Source organism: Centrocercus urophasianus, unplaced genomic scaffold (genome assembly GCF_019232065.1).
Source record: "Centrocercus urophasianus isolate 14NV4802_14NV808 unplaced genomic scaffold, USGS_Curo_1.0 seq_11, whole genome shotgun sequence".
Classification (NCBI taxonomy): Eukaryota; Metazoa; Chordata; class Aves; order Galliformes; family Phasianidae; genus Centrocercus; species Centrocercus urophasianus.
The window spans coordinates 40,878,827-40,901,925 of NW_024884253.1; the positions used below are offsets into that span (position 1 = coordinate 40,878,827).

Genomic DNA, 23,099 nt, shown 5'->3' on the forward strand with positions numbered 1-23,099 from the left:
GTGAGTGTATTATTGCTAAAGGAGAATTTTTGTTTTTTCCTTTTGCTTAGAGTTAACATTTAACATTTAATAAAATTATGTGAACTTTTCAAGTGTTCAAAACGAACAGTGTAATTAAAAACAACAACAACAAAAAAACAAAACAATGTTAGATTATTAAAATAAACATATGAATCTACCTAGCCTTCCTAGATCAACTTTGGGCCATATTGAACTTGCAGTCATAACTCCAATAGTATCTTGATGTTTAGTATTTACTAGCTGAATTTTGGCAGGAGCTGAATAACTTCATATCTGCAATTGTCTATAATATTCACTTCCAAGTTTTGAAATATGTCCAAATTTTGAAATATGTCTTGCCTGTTGTACCTGCTATATGCTGGTTGTCTCTGACTATGGAGTTGTGTGAGGTGAGTAGAACGTGCTGACACTTGTTGAGCTAAAAACATTTAAACTTTGGCACAGTTGTATTGGTCCTTCTTTTTCTGTGTCTGTGGGAAAGCCCTTGGTGAACTGGCTGCCTTTTCCACGTTACCTTCCTTCTGCCAAAAGACAGGCAGCTGGGACTGTGGTATGTAACGATGGAGAGAGCTTGATGAGTGTCCTCCTTCCTACACAATGAGCACTGGGCTATAATGCCACAGCCATGTAAGCTCCGAGATATTGTTGATGCAGGTGAGTAAAGAGCTGAGCCTGACCAAGCATCCAGACTTATTGTCTGAGACTCGTTGCTTTTTGCGCATACGTCCAGCATTTAAAGTATTTTACAATTGTGTCTGAGATTAGCAAGTGATGGTACTTTCTACTGTAGTGTACCCTCTTGCTGTTTTTTACATGTTGCTTTTTTTGTTAGGTACCAGTAAGAGATAAATCTGTTAGAGCAACTCATTTCTTTTCTTTTTCCAGGCTTTTTGATCTTTGTACCTCCTTATTTATGAAGGCCAAGATTAGCCACTGCTTTTGTGTTAAAATTCACATTTTAGAAAGATAAACCTTTTTTTTTTTTTCCCTGTAGAAATTCTGATGTATCAACAAATTGAACCAACAGCAAGTTTCTGTCTTTCACTTCAGATATCTTTTTAAAATTGTCTCCTCAACTGGAAGTGTAAAGGAGTTATTCAAATGCCTACAAAAGGCTTTAGTCTTTGAAATTTTCCAAGACAAAAAAAAAAAAAAGGAAAAAAATAGCATTATGTAACTCCCACAAGTTATAGGTCTTTGATACCCTTTAATCAATATATTGTTTTCCTAAATATGCCCACTATTATACGCATGAACATATCAATGATTCTTAATATGGCTGCATTCTGAAAGTGTGTCAACACTATCAAAAATGTCTGAGAATGAGCTGAGAAAGCAGGTAACACTGATGAAAATTGTTCTGGAAAAAATAAATGTTTAAGCAAGTCGACTGTAGCTGGTTACATTTTTTTTCCCTTGAAAACATGACAATTTTTCTGAACTAAATTCTTCGTAGGATTTTATTTAGAAACTTCAAAAGGAACATAGGCTTAGGGCCTCCGTCACAACTTCCATTCATATTAAGTTGCTTAAATGCAGTGCAGACTGGGGTCTTTACCAACTCTCTCAAATAATCTAGATGGTTTTTCTAAGGAAATGTTATTGAATATGTGTGCATAGATTTTTACCATTCTCTTCTGTTGAAGCTATACTGGTGACTACAATGTAGGAAAGTACCCAAGCCTGCTCTGAACTAAAGCAGAACAGAGCGTGAGCTTTTGTCTTTGACCTTCAGATGAGTGGCATAGCCACCTCGTGGTTGGTTCTTATGCTGAAGGTGTTCAAGGCCAGGTTGGATGGCTCCTGGACAGCCTGATCTAATGGGTAGCAAATCTGTCATGTCAGGGGTGTGGGGGTGTGGAAGTAGATGGACTTTGTTTCCTCCCAACTCAAGCCATTCTACGATTTTGTTTCTAAGGTATTTTCTTCTGTCTATATGGGTATACTTTTAATGGAAATTAAGATTTTAAAAGCTCCTCAGTAGTTCAGTAAGTAAAAAATTGAAGTTCAAACACTGATGAGTGGTCATCATTGTGACAGTGTTGCTGCAATGGTAAATATAACTTAAAGGAATAAATGAAGGCTACTGTACTGTATTGCTATCAGATTTTATATGTGATATATATGATGAAAGAGATTGAATTAATCCTTGCTGATACATTATTTTTATCTGAAGAACAAGAAGAAACAAATCACATGCATTTCCCCACTTAATTATTGTGCTAGACACTCATTGTCATATCATTGACCTATTTGGTCATGCCCAAGTTAATCATGCCTGAACCTTTTCCCGGTGGGAAATAAGCTTTTTCACTTCCTGTCTTGCAGGAATATCAACTAAAACTCAGTCACATATGCCCACAGTCTGATCACTGCAGCCCACCGTAACCATCGTCTCCAGCAGTGAGACTGCAGTCTGCAGCATGCCCGTGAGAGCGGGTGTCAGAAACCCATCACTTCCTGTGTGCCTTTGCTCAACTTCATTCAATCACTTACCGCATTAAATCACACCAACCTCTGCTTGCAGAAGTGTTCCCCTCCTTTACTCTTTTTCTTTTTTTAATCCCTTTTTTTTTTTTTTTTTTTTTTTTGTTTGCAAGGAACTGTTTTGTCACACTGAAATAGAGTTTATGTGCAGTGACAGCCTAATAAGCCAGCAACTTTAGTCGCTTATTAAAGTCAAGCATGTGTCTTTGTTTCATGTTGCTAATGATGTGGAACCGTCGAGGCCCGAGTATATTTCGTCTGGACGGTGTGGGAGCGAATGCTGAGAGCTCATTACTTGGCTCCCCATTGGAATCCTGCAGGCTTCTGCTCATTGAGGAGACTGTGGGGGCTTTGACAGAATTATTATACTGAATATTTTTAGACTCATTAACTATATCACCAAAGCAAAACATCTCTTCCTTAGATGCAAATGGCTGCAGCTACTGTGGCTTTGCTTTAGTTATTGCAGAAAAAAGGATGAAGCTTGAAAACAACTTAGGGAAAAGATTTTCATGCCTGAATGTTTGAATTTGTAACTTATATTGGGAATGTGTAAGCCTTTTTTACCACATTTAAGCCACTCATGTCTAAGTGCCATTTAAAAATGCATATATTCAGTTTCATGTAGTAAGTGGTGCTCAATCTTTCAAATTTAGAAAGTGCCACTGAAGTACACAACAGGAGCTTTCCAAATTCTGCTTTCTATTCCACAAAGAAAAAAATTAAACGTAATAAGCTCGTGTTAAAGTAATTATAGATGCTTGAATTAAGCCTTCAAAGGTAAAGGAATTTGGAGGTAAGCTTGCAAATTCTGACTCTCCTTTCACCAAAAATGTAAGTACTGTGCAATATGAAAGATCACACATTTTTCCAAGCCATACAATTCCTAACCACAATAGAGCGATTTAAAGATGAGGAGTGAGACAAGATTTTTAGCCAAAGTCTGAATTTCCTTGCTATGGTGGGTTTAAGTTGGTTCTTAATGTTACTTTATTGTAGCTTTTTGTGGTTTAATTGAGACTTAAGATGTACTTGAAGAAAAATATGAATACCTTAAAATTAATTCTTCACAGCAAAGGACAGAAAATTGCATTTATGGCTCCATTTGTTGGAAAAGTTGGCTGTGAACTGTACATTATTTCAACTTCTATAAAATTATATTTTGACTCTTGATGGAGACCTTTTCTATATGTTGTGTACAGGCTTACTTTCTATAAATTGTGACCCTGAGTAATTGCATGAATATACGTACATTTTAAAAAGCTAGATGAGTGTTTTTCCCATAATGAGTGCAAAGTTCCATTAGGATTTTATTCTCCAAAATGTTTATAGGTGGAAAAACAACTATTTTGATTCCTAGGAAGAAAGACGTTGCTCTTATTTGTGGTTCATTTCCTGCTAGAGTATTCTCTGACAATGGTGACACTGTCTTTATACATCAAGAAGTTCTTCTTTTAGTGACTGCCAGGGACTCTGGAGGGAATACTTCATATCTGAAACATGTTTCCCTTTGGGATTTCACCATCAGAATAACTGTTATGATCAGCAGCCCATTAGAATTTTTTTTTTCTTTCTGAATCTATGAAAAGGAATAGTTAAAAATCTGACAGACAAGAAACTTGGGCCGAATTGAAGTTCACCGTTCCTCACATAAGAACTCCGTGTTCTCCCTCAAGCAGTAAGTTCTTAATAGGTATAAGAGCTGTTTGGAGTTCTCAGGGTAAGCGTTTTGAATCTCTGAAGCCTCAGAGTGGACAGACTTCATTTTAAGATTTTGCAGTTCCTTTTCAAACCAGTTTGTGGCACAACGCTATTTAATTTAGATGCTGAGTAAGATTTCCAACTCTCATGCTTCATCGTCATTATCTAAACCTTTAAATTTAAGCACCTGGATAATAGTAGCTTGATATTAACTAGAAAAACACAGTCCTTTAAGAAGACGGTGTTATTAGTATGGGTTCCAGACAGGGTGCCAGCTCTGAAAACCATGGTCACAGCTGTACATTAAGACACTTTTCCTTTAAGCAGCAGATGACTTTTCACATTTGAATGTGAATACTCTGTCAGGAAAATTCTCACCTGCAGAAATGGTTCACAGTTGTGATTTCAGAAGTTTTGCAGTAAAAATAGCCCAAAGCCAACGCACCTGTCTAGATTCATAGATGATCCAGGGGAAATAAAACAGACTTGTGCTGTAGGCATGCAAATGCAATTGTTTCATTTCTTACAGATAGAATTAAAATCTGTAATAGTACTATAAATAGATGTTTGCTATCAGTTGTATTTATGATCTTATGATTATCCAGACTTAAAATCACTGTACAATCCCTCTGTCTTTTTACTTATTTTAGCTATCTTAATATATGTCTCCTTTCAGTGTTGGGCGGAACTACTATGGTTTTTTTTTGTTTTATTTCACCTTAATTGGTCCTGCAGTGAAAAAACACTAGTCAAATGCATACCTGTTGGGAGAAGTGGACTAGGAGAGTATTTAAGTGTTACTAAGATGCAGTCTTGAGCTATGCCATAAATACTTATCAGATTATATGATACAATCAATTGATTTCTCTAGATTCTTAGTGGCTGTATTTCAGTGAGTTCTGTATTGTGTATCTCTCAAAGGTTATCAACCTTTTAGTCACTGTGTAGTAGGCAAAAGTGGTTTTCGTAGGCTATACGCCAAATTCAAAGCTCATATGGATTTTAAGCATATGTTTAAAATTTCTGCATTTCAGTCAGCTGACCTCTATAATTTTCTGTTGTCTGGTCTCCATACAAATTAAGATCTTTGCATTTATACTGAAATGGTTGCCTTAGATGAGGTAGTTTTTGCACTGAAGATGCATTTTTCTTACTCATTTAAACCTATGGTGGTTTTCTTTTATGCATACTTTTCATGTAATAGAAAAGATCATATTTTATTCTATACAGCACATATATTTGACCTCAGAAGGAGCCTTTATGACTCTGGAGCAAAAAAATTATTCATGTTAAGAATCTCCATCTGGTTTTTTTTTTTCCTTGGTTTGTTGTTAGTATTTTTTAAAAATAATTATGTTAATAGCAGTCAGTTTATTGATGCATTCTTTACATTCTAAACTCCAGAATAGTCTAAAGCATCCAAATAAGCAGTTATTTTGTATCTGAGAACTGAGAAACAGTTGGCATGCTAGTGAATCTAGTCTTTAGTTTTGAAACAGACACTAATTTTTCATCTAGGATTTAGTACCTGTGTCTGCACTGAAACAGGGGTAAGCCTGCTGAGCACTGTGCTCCTGCTCTCATGATCTCCTGAAGTGGGAAGCTTTTGAAGCACAGTTTGTTCCCCTTCTTATTTGTGCACCCAAATTTTCTTAAAAAAAAAGAAAGAAAGAAAAAACAAGGTGAATGTGGAGGGCATAGTATCTTTTCTCAGTGTGGTGATTGTACTTCCTATTGCGTTGTCTGGCTCACAGACCAGATAGAGAGGCATGGGAAGGTTATTTATTCATGCTGAGCTCTTAACAAAAAATCTATTCCTTTCCTCCCTTAGACATGTACACTGTAACTGTTCCCTTGTGACACCCAGGGTGGAAGTAAGAGAGTGCCAAGAATGAAGCCCGTGTGATGATGTCACAAGGGTCTTTCAGGTCGTAACATGCACGTGGATAGGGAACTAACTAAATGCACCAGGGAAGATCATGTTGCGATCCTCCAAGGCAAATATCCCTGATTAAGGAATGTATTGTGTTAATTTTGCTGTGTTTTGTAGGAGTCAAAGATGTATAAGGCCATATGACAGAAGACAGTTAAATAAACTTTAAGGTTCATGATATCTTTTGAGTATTTTTTCAATCTGGCCGATCCAGCTCTATATCGAGAAATCACTATTAAAAACATTTTAGCATGCCTTTTTTTTTTACCATTAGCATTGCATTGGAGGACTGACAGCATTACTTCTCCAACAGTTTTGATGCATTTAAAAATAAAAATTAAAAAAAAAAAAAGGAAACCATAAAATGCTCCTTGAGTTCAAGCCTAAATGGTGTTTGTTTCTTATTGGTTTCCACAGCACAGGTGCTGATTTTGTCACTGTCTTATCCACAGTGCACAGCACTTGACCATTGATTTCCATCCTCTGGAGCTCATTGGGGTCTTATGGCCCTAACTAGTGGGCAGTACTATGTTCTACTGTATTTCCGTCACAGTAATGTACCACAGTAGTTTGTTTTAAACAGTATTTAAGAGAAGATATATATACCATGAGATGTACCATGTTGACATGTAGGGTACCAGGGGATATACAGTTTTCTGGTAGTAGTTCCTGTAGTGAGTCATATGCTGACTTTGTCTGGAAGAGAGCACATGGGAAATTCTGAAATTAAGCCAGGGAACAAATTAACAGTGGTAGAACATGCTCCACAGTGCTTTATTTGCCATGTTGAAACATGCTCCTAGTATGGAAAGAACTCACTTTATTCCACTGTTAATTTGTTGTTTCAGGATACAGTTAAGGTATAGATTTTAGTGTCTTTTAGGGAGTACTAGGAATGTGAGATTAAGATGTCTTGTGGGGAAGAGTCTGGAAGTAAGAAAACAAGGAGGATTGACAAAGGTAAGCTAATATTGATATGGAAAAATAAAAAAAGAGTGTTTTGGGGAGGCACTGGAATTTTCCAGTAAATCTGTCAGTCTCTGGAGAAATTCAGAAGACCTTTGTCTTTTAAGACTACTCTCCCTTCAGAGATTAAGAAAGAACTAAGGATTCCTAAATCTCAGCTGTCATTTGCTCTCAAGAAAATCTATGAAACTCACCCACTTTTAGCTATATCTCAGATGGAATATAATTATATTTTGCAGTAGTATTCTTTTGCAGAAATACTCGGGTATTTGCTGATCTGTTCACAAAGTGATTCTGCCCGTTGCTTTGAAAAGGATAGGAAAAAGACTGAAACATAAATAAGACTGTCATAAAACATAGGGTCTTAAATTAACATTGCAAAAGCATCTGTAGGTCTGGCATTTGCTAACTTCTGCACATTTATCTTTCCTTTTTATTATCCTTTTAAGGTAATTGTATGTGATTATAAAGGCATTAACAGGATTCCTTTTTACATCTTTCATTTATTTGGTAATCAGGAACATAATACTGACTCTATTTGTGTAATTGTGACTGTTAAGAAACTTGGGAATCAAGATAGGTGGGACTTGCTGACTAACTCATGGTTGCCAAAGTCACTGGCTCAAGTCATTAATGGCTTAACTACTACATCATTACTGTAGCTTAACCAAAGATGTGGGTTTTGTCCTATTTATTATTGCTGTCAGCTCTTACGTGTTAAGCAAAACTATTTGAAAGCCTTTTATACAGACTGCATTTGAAAGAAGGATTAGAAGCCTTACATTCTTGACAAACACAGTGAAAATCAATCTGAAGCTTGTATGAAAGTAATGACTTCCTTGTTTTCATACATGCTTGAAATTCCATCTGTTCTGGAGGATTTTTCAACAGTTAGAAAAAGATGACTCCATGTTTGTAACCCCTGCTAAGAAGAAAAGTGAACATAGAAATTTTAAGGTAGATTCTATTAAATCTATACATGTTTAGAATTTTTGTCTAATCTTTTTCTTTAAGTGCTTTCTAGATATAGAGATTTAAAAAATTGCCCTCTAAATATAGTACATGTAATAAAATGCTACAGTTCTTATGGGTAAATCAAATCGTATTTAAGATTTGGCTTTTTCATTTTTTTGTTTGAGAAACACACATAAGTGATTGTAACAAATGAAAATCTGCCAACAATGCTAATGAGGTGTAGGCAGCATGTCTGTGTGGCATCTGCAGTAGGGACTCAGGTCCCACTTCTGGAGTGAGAACTCTGGTGGCTTACACAAGAACCAGACAATTGAAACCTGAGGGTACTGAGATGTTTCCCTAGATCTGGGGCACGGGTCCTGAGGCTTTGTGCCACTGGGGCCAAGAACGTCAGTGTTTTAAGGGACTGCAATTTCAAAGCAGTCAGCCTTGTCAGTGTTGATAGGCTCCCTGTTGTGGTGCTCAGGGATGAGACTTGGTTCTATCTGGGCTACAGCCTGGCCTCTTAGGATTTCCATTTTCCTTGCTGAAAAGTTGAAGTGACAGAAAGGGACGTTACAGATGCTGTGCAAACTTGACTGTAGTTGTTTCACTACTGTAGTTAATTTAACTATTATTGTTCCTTTTGGGATTCAATTTGTCTCATAAATTGAAAATAGGATTGTCCCATTTGGGTGTGTTCACTGGCGTGCTGCAATCTGCAGCATTTTTTTATATTCTTCCCCTTTTCCTGGAAGGCTCTTGTAAAACTGAAGATTCAGTGTTGCATGTTTCAGGTTTTGTCTGTGCTTTGGAACAAGGGCACAACAGTTCTGACTCGTGGGTGCACATCCTGTTTTCCCAGTCTGTCACAGGACAAGACCTGCATTCAGGGGGCAGATTTTCGTTAGGCTGGAAACTGCAATATGCAGACATGGGTAGAATGTAACGGGTCCTGCAGGTGAGCAGACCAAGGGAGTGCCAGTTAGCACTCCTCGTCTGCAGATGAAAATTTAGTAGGTTGAAACTAAGAATGACTCCTAGAAATCAGAAATGCCCACATATAATTTTCCTTCTCCTTTGGAAATGATGAAGTACCTGGGAACTTCCTAATATATCGGCAAAATGAAAAGTGATTTAGCTTCAACATTAAATCTCTAAGTGATAAGCAGATTACGATCCTAATATTAAAGTTTTTAGAAGAGACAATACGCTTTGTCTCACTGCCACATAAAATGCTTCTTTGTAATTTATTATGAAGTAAAGTAAATAATTTACACTAGTGTTACAATCTAATACATCACTGCTTATTTCTGCATGCTTTTGAGGACAAATGATAAGAATATCATGTGTACACAGAAGTAGCAGGGTTAAGCTTGAGTAAAAGTTCAGGAGTGAAAACACAGAAAACTGATAAAGAATGCTAACTGACTAAATAAAGCCAAATTAAAATCTAGGAGTTCACAAAAAAGTCTTTCCTTGGCTATAAAACAGCACCACTGAAACTGTACTCTTGCAATTGGCCCAGTGCAAGTTAATAGTAGAGCGTGTCTTTATTAGCCATCTTGTATGTCACACCACTTGAAATTCTCTGTGAGCTTCTAAGAACTGAAAGAAGGAAGTGCAATGAATCAGTGCTTTTGTAATATTTAAATTTTTCCTTTGGTTGAAGTTCTACCCTATAACACATTCTCTGAGTCTTCATGATACCCTCAGTATTTCGTATACAACGAGACTTGCAGAATTTGCTCAGTGATTTGATTGCTGATGGCATGTGACTCCATTGAGCCATTTCCTTTCCCTCACAATGTTCTTACTGTGAAAAAGTTGCTGAATCCCTAAGCCCTTGTGTGGACAAAGGGTTCAGGCATGGCCTGCCTTTTTTTGTCCCAATTATCTTAGTAACTAGGTAATCTAGTACATAATATGACAGATTGAAGCTACATTTCTAACTGATTGTAAACTCCACTTTGTTCCATGAACACCATTTTACTCTCTGCCTTCCCTGTAATATTAATGTTACAATATAGTGTCCATCCTGCCTGAAGGCAGGCAGATGATGACAGAAGGAACAGTTGAACTCACAGTTACTGCCTATTTGGATGCTGTGTCTCAGATCCGAGAATGAAATATCTCTTTGGAGGTCTCAGAAAGAATGGTTCCAGGAATCTTATTGGATGAATGATTGTACTGAGAAGCTGATGTGTAGGTGTGGTGGGTGTGGAATTTGACTCCTTGTAAACTTCACAAGTTGTTTATGTTTGGTCAGCAAGAAAGGCCACGCTGTCACATTATGTCATCCTCTGGGCCAAGCAAGAAGGAAAATTGTTGTCTGGACTAATGACATAATTCAGAGCTAGTCATAATTCTGAGTTAGAGTCCAAGTAATGAAGAAAATGAGTAAGCTGAAGAATTTTTTCTGAAGATTATGAAATCTCTGGTGCTACAGAAGAAGAAAAGTGTGTTTGGTTAGACTAAGAATACCAAATTCAAGTCAGTTGACAACTTAATTAAAGACTGCAGTTTTAAAAGCTTCAGGTTTTTTTGTTTTGTTTTGTTTTTGTAATGCCCGCTAGCCACATATATTTTACCTATCGTCCTCTATTTATTGTAGAGGGATCCCGCACAACATTCATATTCTCTTCCTAATCTCATCCTTCCATACTGCTTAAGAATTCAAACCCTATTATTTATGAAGAGCATGTGTGTGTCTGCTCTTTCCAAGACACTTTCACCAAGAAGCTCAATATACTATTTGGCCATGAAGGCTACATCATACCTGGAAATTACAGGAGGGCTAAAGTCTAGCACAGTCCTCTATACTGCTTATTTATGGTGCCCTAATCCTGTTTTGATTTGTTTAAGCTGACAATTTCTTAGACAAGGACTAACATGCACCAGAAATTGCTCCAAGCAGGCATCATGGATGGCACAGCACTACTCTACTATCACAGCTCTACTATCTCAAGTGGCTTTGCTGCAACCAAAGGTATGCAGCATGTACTTCTGTTTCACCTATGTAAGCTGAAGCACAGCTTTCTTGTTCATTCAGTCATTCCGCAGTTAATCCCTCACTGCATATCTGTGATATGTTATTTGTGTTTTAGGACAGTGAGGATATCACACAGGGCTGAGAAATGGTAGCGAACGGTGGAGTGTGGACAAAGTCAGCCTGTGCCTCTTAGTGTTACTGCTAGAGAGTAGTTCCTGGCTCTGTTTATTTAATGATATGAAGGTAGCCCCAGGGATTGAGAAACAATGTGCATCTCTAAGATGCAGTCAGCCATCAGCACCGAGGTAACATCTGGCAAAAAGTTATGCACGTCTTAATTGGCCAGCTGTTCTTCTGATTGATTCATTGTCTTCCAGAAAGCATACTTACCTTTCAGTACTCATGTTGCCCCGTAAAGATATCCAGTCCTGGGCTGCCTGTGCTGGTGGGATGTACATTGTGCAAACCCAAGCAGGGAATTCCCTTGAAAAGTCTGGCTTTGCTCAGCTGAAGGCCATGTCATTCCTGAAATGGGTAATTGGAGGTCGTGTTTCTATTACTGCTAGCAGGATGCTGGTGGTGATTCAGCCAAAAGCATGTGTAACTGCTGAGGCACCTGTTTTGTGACTTAGGCTATTGTGGTGCACAGTCACACTGCACAGACTGTCCTCGAGGTGGGCTAGTGATTAGCAGGTCTGGCAAGACTGCTGACAGGTGCCAGAGGCCTCGAAATACAACCCACATAGTAATGACAGCCCAGTTTTTGGCCAGAGAGCAAGACAGTGTTGATTGATGATCATTGAATGGTAAATGATAAATGTATATGTCATCAAGAAAAGTAAAATTTGTTCTTTTGAATTTCATTTTACTATTTTGCAACAATAATGGAAATAATCTGAATCAGAAGGAACAGGTTAACATAAAAGTTTATCATGATAATATTAGATGTTTATTATTCAAGAGAGTATCTGTATTCTGCTGGAACTACAACTTTAGAACTTTTTGATAATTAATCTCAGTGTATTTTAAGTGTAGCAAAGAAAGCATGAATTCACAAAGATGAAAATTATCTATTGAATTGTTTGAGAAAGTAGTGTAACGTTCATATTAATCAGGTAGCTTATTTGTTTAAAATGACAAGCTCATGAAAAAAACATTCTTAACTCTGAATGCCAAAAGTGTACTTGTTTACTTTTAGAGTGATGTGTTAACAATTATACTCCAGAAATCCTTTAGGAGGGGACAGAGGATGAGATATAGTATTTTACTGTGCACTTTGTTCTCTTCAGAATAAGCAGTAGAAACTGTAAATGGAATGATTAGAGATTATGGCTGCTTCAACATGAGGACATAATGGCAAGGTCAGGAACTTCCTTAGAATTATCTTGTTTACTTGAGGGGTTTTGACACTTCAGCATGTGCTGTCTGCTGCGTTTCTCTAGTGGCCTCTTATATGTAACAAACAAAAGTTGTGATAATTTGTGGTCTTCTGTAGATGAGATCTTTGACAGCAAAAATTATTGGGAGGGAAAAAAAAAAACAAACACCAAAGGAAATTATCTGCATTTTTTTTTAAAGATGTTTCCATTTGTTTTTTCCCCCGTTCCTGGGGACAAAATAGTGTTTGATCATTAGTGTTACTAAATGATATATATAAAGGCACCTGAATATATTTCCCTTGCATAGCAATAGAAATCTTTGAGGAAAGAATAGCATCACATGTATTCTATGCCTACTCAGTATCAAACTTTAGGCTGTTTTGAGGAACGTAGCACACAATGCACAGTTTTTGTCTTCAAACTACTATTAAAAATGCTTACAGTAAGTAGCCACAATAAAGCAGGATGATATCTTGATCTTACAAAATATTAACTCTTTATATTTTTCTAACAGAGGGTAAAAATCATAATCAATTAAACATCTTATTTTTTTTTTCTTCTTGACATGGCTTTTTTTTCTGCTTTAACCACTATTCTTATTGTAAGATTGTGCTCCGATTTTTTTCAGACTTTTCTTGCATTTGTTTTTCAGTGGATCTTGAAATACAGTTTTCCTCTGTCTCTTGCTCTCCCCCCCTTTTTTTTTTTTTGGTAATTTAACATTGCTAATCTGCTTACCAAAGCATTCACAACTGGAATAAGGTCAAAAAACAAGTGCATCTCTCCATGTACACTTGCGCATCAGCTGAGATTTGTTTTTTTCATGAGGCTTTTACTCATTTTTAAAGTATATCCAGTCTGTTGACAAAAGAGCTTTATTTAAATGAGCTATGTAATCTTTACCAGCAGTCTGTGGAGCAGATTTGACAATAAAGAAATATCTCATTACCTAGAAGCTTTGTATATTGTACAGGTGTATCTTGGTAGTTGAACAGTATAAAAAGATAAATATTAACTGGATTTTGCTAATAAATCTGCCATTCTTCCAGTGCCAAAATCTGTAGAGTTGTTGTAATTGCTGTTGTTTGAGTTGTAACAATGAATGGAACTGATAAGGCTTATGTCATTTACATAGAATTTAGCATTCGCAGTGCACTATTGAATTAATATGACACACACATATTGGGTCCTCTGATCTAAGATTAGCATCATTTTAAAATAGAGAAAGTGTACATTTCAAAGTGACATTATTCTGTTTGAAATGCAGTGGTATCTTACATAGATCTGAAAATCATACCAGGTGATAGCAATGACTGGTAGTTAACGTTTCTGTTAGTTACGTCTTGGTTTATTACATTTTGTAATAAATGAATGTCTTATGTTAAGAGGGATTACTGCAGAATTATGAAATAGTATTACACTGAACTCAGAAGGCAGATTTCTGTAGCACCAGTGTCAGTCAAGAGTCATGTCAAAAGAATTATATTCTCTGCGTTTAAACCAGAGTTGTGCTTTAATAGAATTCTACTTATGATTTCAGGTCTTCCTGCTGTCTTTAGGTGAATATGGCATTGCTAATCAGCTGTGGAAAGTAGGACTTAAATTGGATGCAACCCTTCCCCCTTCCAGTTATCATCTTGAAAAACTAGAGTTAAATGATTTGGTTAACATGCCAAGAGTTCAGTGTGGCAGCCATAAAAATATGAGACGTTTCTGCAGTTACAATCAAGATCCTTGTTCATCACAGTACACTTATCTTCCATTGTTCCCTGCTTTTGCAGCACCAATCTGATTCATGCCCAGTAAGTGACTGCAGGTGTATATAAGCTTCCAAGAGTTTTTGAAAATTGGTGATGTACTGCATTTAGTGTATTATTTTATGATGGCTCTTACTGTGAATATCTCTAGTTCATTCATGTTCGCATCAGCTTAATCCAGACTGAGATTTGTGTCCAGCTTCATCTTACCTCCTGTGGAGTATTGCGCTGCAAAGCATTTCTCTTGCAGGAAGAAGGGGAGGGATCTTTTTTCTCTGACTGGTGTTAATTTAAATGGTGGGATCAAGTGCTTGTTTCTTGGTGATGTGATCGTTGTTGTTTGCCTTGATGTTTTTTAGCTTCTGGATTGCTTTATGTATGGCTGATATCTCAATTGTTTATTGTAAATGTTAAATGGTCTAGGTTCATAATATTTCATCAAAATATGGTGTTGATGGTGGGCTGAGTCTAGTGAGACTCCTCTGCCCATCTGTTTCTCTCATCTGCTTCCGTTATGTGTATTTTTCCATTTTTGCTGCTGCTTAGTACATTTCTTCTTCATTTTAATGTCCACAAATTTTTTCAGTCCTTGATAAATAGATCTAGCTGCCTACTATGGCTGCAACTTCATCTTCTGCTAAATCTTTAAATGTCTTAGTAACAGCCATTATAAAGAAAATAAGTTTTGTTGCTATATTCTTGATCTGATACACAAGAAATTGCTTTCTGGAGTTGGTTTATGTACATAGTGGAGTTATTTAGTGGTAAGCATTCTCACTTGCTTGGCAAGATTCATACACAGTCTGATGAAGACTGTGAACAGTAAGAGGCTCACAAGTGCTTACAAGGAACAATGCCTTTAAAAATTTTAGTTGAGAAAAATGGAAAAATCTGCTTGTGACTGTTTGCAGTCATTAGTTTTCCATAGACCTATAATTATTTCAGGTGATTTTTATGAAGTTGTCATGTCATATACAAAAACATCACCCACTTTGAGACTGCAGTCCCTTTTGCTTATTATGTCTAATAAAGGTAACATCAGTAATTTTTTTAAAAGAAGTGTATGTTTTTGATCAAATATTAAATGTTGGATAGAATTAAAAATGAATCTTCCTTTGAGACAGGTAGCATCCTGGTCTTGCCTATAATGTCTCATAAATTAGATCTACTCTAGTATCTACTATTTTTTATCTAATTCAGAACTTTGCTGTTTTACTAGATCAGACACCTTATAAGTGTTTATTCATATGTCTTATGAATAATTAAAATAGTGAAACAAAGCAATTAAAAATGAAGGATTAGCAGTAATGCCATATATGCAACTCATGCATGCCATGACTTTGTAAGTCTCTACATATGATAACAATTTAAAACATAAGGCAAAGCTAACAACTGTACTGTATGACGAAAAAGAGGATTGAAGGGAAAAGTTTTGCTGCCTGTATCTGTAGATACAGAGTCAGTGGCCAAATCTAGGAAACTTACAGGCTGATTTTGGAGTAGAAGTGCTCTTCAGCTGGGCCACTCAGAATTTTCTGGTTTAGATTGTTCCAATAGCTATGGTTCTGAAATTGCCTTAGAAACTTATGTTTCCCCTCCTGGGTTAGTGAGTCTACCAGTCTATGTGAAGTTTTCGCATAACATCATTTGATCAAGCTGTTACTTTCCAAAATAGGCACATATTTCTGATCGCGTACTGCAATGTTATTTATCTTGCAATTAATATTGTAAAATTGATAAATATTGAGTTTGGTCTCCACAATACTAGGCACAATAAAATATATTCAAAATAAGAAATACATTAGGTGCAAGACATCTAAAATAGTAACAACAGCTATCAGGCTTGTAATTTGCAAGGAGTTAGTTGGTTCTTTGAAATGAGAAGCATTGGCAAAGGTCTTATTGAACACTAGCCATTATAAACTGCCAGTTTCTCAGTAATTATTATAGCAATTTTCAAATAGTCAAACCTCAAAACTATGGAACACATTTTTTATTCTCTCAAGACAAAACTCTGGAGAGAAATTGAACTGCATAGCTACTGATCCCTTTCACCTTCCAGTGACAAATCTTTTGACATGCTCCCCCAATTTCTGTTTTCCTCATAATGACAATGTATTTGGAAACTATTTCACATTTTTACAAAAAATTGGAAATTTGATAATCCAAAGATAGTTTTCTACTTAAGCAGTTTTTCTATTGGACTGAGGCAGATTGTAGTATTAAAATGTCACAAGTTGTTTTGCTCCTCTACCATCCACATTTTTTTTGTGACTCCAGCATCTTATCAAACAACATGAGAACTGAAAATAGCTGAATTAACAACAGACCCAAAGACAGCTGGAGATTTATTTCTGGAAATAAATATTAATATAGGAGAAAATGAGCACTAGCTCTTTGAAAATCTTCTTCAAACTGAAAAACATTCTTATTTCATTTCAAGTTTTGGCTGTGATTCAGATCGATATTTTATATTTTTTTATTGAGTTCCTCTGCATTTCACTGTGCTATTTCTAATATGCACTGGCATCACTCAAAAAAACAAAAACAACCCAAAAAAACAACCTACATACAAAGATCTGTTTAAATATTTTACAGCCTCATTTACAAAGATGCAGAGTACTCACTACTTCCATAGAATCTAACAGGACTTGTGGTAACTCAATATCTCTGAAAATCAGGCCATTAATTTTGAAAATGTGAGCTAATTACTCTCTAGGCTGTAATAGCTCACTTGATATTACTATAATCCACGTTCTTTTGAAAAAGTGTATTTTTCACCTGGTACAGTGCACTTGATCCTAAAGACTAGTCATATCTTATCATGTAAAAGCTTCTTTATAACTGATCTGATTATTGACCTCTGGCTTTGACCTTAATGAAATGTAATATTTCTGAAGGAATAGTACAATTTGTTGCGTTAATCCAGCTTGAAGGCCTCGTGCTAACAATAGCTACGCCATTTATTGAAATAATTGACTTGATGGAACTCAAAACCCTGTATTTTCACTAAGCAGTAAGCTAGCTAGCTAAATCTTCCATTTTTCTGAATTCCAGCTGATCTGAGTATAGAGCAATTTTTGCCAAATTTACCAAAAAATTCCAGGTCTTTCAAAAATATTTGGTGTTGGTAAATTTTCAGATTGTATTAAAATATTTTTCTTCTGGCCTGAGACCTGCAACACTGTGTTTTATGAGTTGCAGATTAAGGAAAAGCTGATACAGATCTGAGTTGCACGTTGTAACAGTAATTAATGCTAACAAAAAGCAATAACCTATCAGGTAAGTATTACTACTCTGAATATTACCAACAAGAATTCTTTGCAATGATTGCAATTCCTACCATAGCTGTTATCTTTGTTATGAATCTTTAGAAAATGCTTTTTTTAAGTAGCGTCACTCTCAGCTGCGGCACTCGGTGTAATTTAGTGCTGTTAGATGCTTTCATGTCACGTGGTTATAGCTAGGTAGATTAATAGGAAGTTCTATCTGGAAATTTCTTTCCTGTTATTGTTCTCCCTGAGTAGTTGATGGCTAAGTTAATTCTCTTTAGTTTTGTCATGCACTAAAGCACACATTGCCAAGCTGTGATAAGCTTTACACAGTAAAGGAAAAAAAAAAGCCCTTGTGTCCATCAAAGTCTTAAACGTGCATTTTAAACTTTGTGCTGACCTGATGTGCCATTCAGAAAGCTTCAAAAGATTATTTTTTTTTTTAAGAAAGGTTCAATATGTCCCAAGGCTATCGGTTTTGAGTTAAACTGGGTGAAGTAGAAATATTTTACTCATCAGCTTTGCAGTCACAGAGTTTGCTTCAGCTAGAACAAAACTGCTGAGGCATTTAGAGAAAATTAACCCCCCATCCTGGCAGCCAGATGTGACTGGTTTCTGATGAATGCACATGAGTGGGCTGGAAAGTCAAGAGACTGTGAAATTCCTGTCAGGTCCGTACAGTGCAGAATGGGCTATTGACTGCTTTCTATATTTCCCTCCATCATTCTTCTTGAACACCGCCATTAATTTCCTCTCCTACTCTGACTTGGGCTTTTTTTTTTTTTTTTTCTTCCCTTTTCTCTCTCCCCCCTCCACCCCCGCCGCCCGGTTCCAGCTGTGGGTGCTGCAGAGCAGGATGCGCCGGGCGCTGGCGGCGTACCTGAGGCTGCGCGGGCTCCATGGCCAGGCTGGGCTGGCGAGGATCCAGGCGGCCTCTCAGGAGAACGCTCAGAAAATATTAGCTGTGCAGGTAGGTGATTGCAGGGAAGTAGGAAAGATCATTCTGATCTAGATTGAAAAGCAAATGATGGGTAGTGTGATGAAGCATTAAAACCATATCCCATCAGAGTTTTATAAATTTTTAACCTCTTTAATAAACTGGAATTGCATGAAGGATGAATTCAGTAAGTTAGCACATATACCATGCGTAGTTTGGGGAAGAAAAAAAAAAAAAAAAAGGAAGATGAGATTTATTTCTCACCAACCTTAGAAAAGATTAGTATAAATACATAGGATATAAACATTTGAAACACAGAGCAGCCTCAGAATTGCTTCTCCGTTGTTTTAGAAATGCTATTCCCTCCTGTTGTCTGCAAATAGTATTCCCATGGTAAACAATACCGTCATTTTCACTGTATTCACATCTAATTTCTTTAGCATTGGGCTGTATTTCAGAAGTACTACACCTTCCCTTATATATTAGAAATAAAAAAATAAAATAAAAAATGATAACATTGTGGGAGTTATAAGATTTTTAAATGGTTTCCAGCCCTGTATTATTTTTCATTTTATGGCTTGTTCCCCCTGTATATGTATTTACTAAGAAAAAAACTACTCTGTAAGATATGGTTTGAATGTTCTTGTTCTTTTTGTCTTGTGCAATGGTATCTTAGTCATATTTCTGTAAAGCCACTCCTTTCAATCTCTTCCCATAGTTAATGGCCATAACCAGATGGCGTTTCTGAAGGGTTTTTAAAAGACTAAACTGAAAAAAAAAATTCAGACTTATTTCCCACAAAAGAAGTTGTGTTGCTGATGCAGCTTTAGTGTGCCATGTTCCTATAAACTTCTCTTTGCCATTTTTACAGCTTTGCTGTATGATTGTGCAAACAATATCATTACATTTGAATAATATATAATTGCATTTCCCTGTCAATATCTGATGCACTAAAGTAAACCAAACTTGAATAAGTTGTAGCACTCCAATAAACTGCACCGGCATCACTAACAATTTCCAGAATCTCACTAAGGGACAGAGAGGATTTTATTATAAAATTCCAAATTGAGATACATATGGTACTGATGAATCACAGTCATGTTAAAATCAGAAATTCAATTTAAAAAAATTACAATAAAAGTACAATCACATTTTGTACTTGTAATACTCTCATAATTGAATGCATTTGCATTTGCAGGCCAGTGGAGACAGGTGAGTGAAAAATTACATTTTTTTTCATTCAGATTCCTCATTTAGAATTTGAAAAACTGGAAAAGCTCCTTTTTGATGTTTGCTGTGTGATGAATCCTGTTCTCTCCTGTGTTCAGCACTCCAGTAGTGAGTGAAGAAAAAGTGTGATCGGTGTGCAGGCTATAGCTCGTGAATAACAATAAGAAAGATGTGGAACCCACAGGTGGCAGCTGGTGTCCTCACACATGAATCTTTGCATTAGTCTAATGTTACACAGTATTTTAATAGGTGTACTATGAACCTCACGTCATTGAACATTATGTCAACAACTACTCCGTATTTTACTTAATGAGTTTTACAGAAATCCTTCACCTTGGCATAATTTTTTCCATGTATGTCATTCATGCTGGGAAGCTGTGTCTGTTAATCTTCTCTTCCTGAATAACCCAGCCAACGACAGAGGTACCAGAGGTACCAGAAGCCTCTGGTAAGCTTTTAGATGTGAACACCTGCAACATTTGGGGGTGTTCAGAGGCGAATAGCTCAGCATTACCAGAGACATCCTTTTGCTGAGAACCTAGAAAGCATTCTGCTCTCTGCCCTCTTTCATTATCCATGGCTTCCTTCTCTGACAAGAGTTGTGCTATTCTAATATTCATGTTATGTTTTCATGCAGTTTGCTTGAAAATAACTTGAAAATAATGAACAAGGAAAAGATACAAAATTAAAATGTAAACTAGTTCAACTATGAGCAATTACTAATGTATATAGAAGTGTATTTTCCCTCAGCAGCATAACATTTTTATATTTTAGTGGATTTATTTACATGTGGACCAGTGTCTTTGTTGTATTTGTGTTAATCTCAGATCAATCTACCCTCTGCTAATTAAGTTCTTACCCTGATGACACTTGGCACAGTAGCAGGCACTTCTAGAAGTGTGACAGCTATTCCTCTCCCCTTCCTCTCAGCAAGACATGCACTTTGCTTTCTGCTGTTTCTTGTGTCCGTCTCAGTTAGCGTGAGGCTGAGGACCTGCTGTGCTGAACAGCATGTGGCACACAGGTGATTTCAGCTCATGGTGCTTGTGTTACAGCAACTGCATTGACTAGAGCAAACAGGAGAAGGTGAATCACAAAGGAAGAGTGAATTAGAAGAGGCAGTAGATACAGTACATTGGCTGCCTAAGTGTTTTCTGATATTTAACAGAAGCCATGATCAGGGTGAGATCCAAAGAGAGACTTAAAAGTAGATAATGAAGGTTTTTTTGTTTGTTTGTTTGTTTGTTTTACCTTTCCAGCAGGTACTTTTTAACTGGCAGCACTTCACAGTTACATGGAGCAGCAGAGTTCTGGGAAAATTCAAATTGTGGCAGGGGGGTTGGAGCTCCATGATCCTTGAGGTCCCTTCCAACCCAAGGCATTCCATAATTGTATGTATCAGTACTAGAGGTTTGCCTCTAGTCATTAGTCATTGACTCTGTTAGTGAAGCACACATGAAATTTGGAGGGATAAGTGTTTCAGTACAGAGCATGATGGCTACTTCAACAAAGGAATTCTGCTTAGGAAACTTCATTTCAGTAGCTGTACTAGACTGACCAGGATTGCTCAGACCTGAAGCAATTCAAACATCATGTCCCCTGGAGCCATGTTTTCTGCTTTACTGCTATTATATGTAGAGTGAAAGAGTTGAAGAATCTCTCCTCACCTGCTTGGCTTTCTGTCCTGCTTTAGCATGGGCTTTATATGTTGCTGGTCTGCCTGGCCCCACCAGCAGCATTCCTTTGATCAGAAATCATAATCAGAATAGATCAGAATCTGGAAGCATCTCCTTTCAGATTTCTGATCTAAAAGAAAACCAGAAAACATTATTCAGTATGTAGTAGAAAATGGCATGGCTGAACATATGCTCACTGAGCTTTCACTGTGATTGTGTAACAGGAGACAGGACTTACTACCCAAAGCATCAACCGTGTGCACCGTAATGGCAGAGTGAGGGGAGTCAATTTCTAGTAAAAATTAGCTTCTGTACTTTTTTTTTCCTAAGAGTCTGTAGTTTAGATTCTACATAGTGGCATTAATAGATTATTTTTTAAAACCAAATGCTATTTAAATTTTTAATAAGCTTTTCTTATTTAAATCATTCAATTATGTAAATGTGTATTCCCAGGTTTTTAACATGATTCTTGTGGCAATTTTTCTTTTTCACCATTAAATATTTACCTTGGATATAGGAATGGTCAACCGTTTACTTAGTGTCCTTATGCTTAGAGGGTATATTTTTGGTGAAAAAAAACCCAACAACCTAGCATTTAAATTGTACTGTTAAAAAAGTAATAAAAGATTATTCCAAAGAAATAGCAAGGAGCAAATAATTTAATAATTAATTTAATTTCTAGAGCAGAGATCAATGGCTGGAATGATTTATACTTTCAGTTTTGGCTCTTCATCTATTTTATTTTTTGTAGAACAAAATGCAGGACTATTTCTTAGACAAGACTATTTCGTCTTATGCTCTACCTTTTTCCAACCCATTTCAAGATTTCAGAATTCCTATTCTACTCTCTGATTGCAACTTCATTCTAGGTCGTTTACATACATGCCTGATGGCTTTGAAAAGAGACTTTGTTTCTATCATGGCCATCAAAGAAAGTTGTATAAGCTCCATTGCAGGAGTTAATAGCTGAAGGACAACTTGTATAAAATGACAGGAGCAAAGACTATTGCTGAAAGCAGTGACAGTTTGTCTTTAAATAAAAGCTGTGTGGAGATTTTTTGTGGTTGGTGTTTGAAGAAATGTGACAGAGCAACGTGTGAAAAATTTCACCATTGCAGTCAGTGGTTTGCACACTCAGTAGTTTGCTGGAGGGCATCAGTCTTCAAAAATCTTCCTGCAATTGCTAAATATATTCCTAATCAGGCAGTAAATAATAAAAATAATTTCTTTGGTTTAATAAAACTGAGAGTTAAGAAATAAAACCTTTTCTCCCAGAGGGGTACAGGCACGGTATTCATTCAGTGACTTTGTCTTTACGAATAACATTTCCGAGTTTCAATAACTTGGCTCTTGAGTAAGTTCAATTAGCTATCTAATTGCAAAAATGATGTACGATGGCAGATGTAGCTTTATTTAGGATTGTGACTGTACTTTAGTCCTGACAGTCTTCAATTTACTTCATCCCTTTAGGTGATTTATCTTGACTGCATTTCTGTCAAAATTATTTGGGGGGCCAAAGCGCTAACAGAAAAGATTGCTGCTTTAAAACATTTAAATAATTTTTCCTGGTGGTGGCACCACAAAGGTACATTTTTAACCAATACGAGATGATTGGTTTAATTTTACGTAGATCTACACCTTACTCAGCCATTCACACCAGTGCAAAGTTTAATTTTTTTTTTTGAGGGAAGTGGCTTTATCCAATCTGATTAAGTGGAAATTCCTACATAATCCTCAACAGAAATGGTCAGTTCACAGACTGTCATTTTGATTCCACAATGCTTTCATTATTTA

The 23,099-nt window shown here is 36.5% G+C and overlaps 1 protein-coding gene across 1 annotated transcript in view; it reads left to right on the plus strand.

Moving 5' to 3' along the window:
- The window catches only part of CCDC178 (coiled-coil domain containing 178), a 182,148-nt gene that overhangs the window by 147,018 nt on the left and 12,031 nt on the right, over positions 1 to 23,099 (plus strand). The window contains exon 20 of the mRNA XM_042839033.1: positions 18,298 to 18,432. Within this exon, the coding sequence (XP_042694967.1) occupies positions 18,298 to 18,432 (135 nt within the window). The remainder of the gene's footprint in view (positions 1 to 18,297; positions 18,433 to 23,099) is intronic.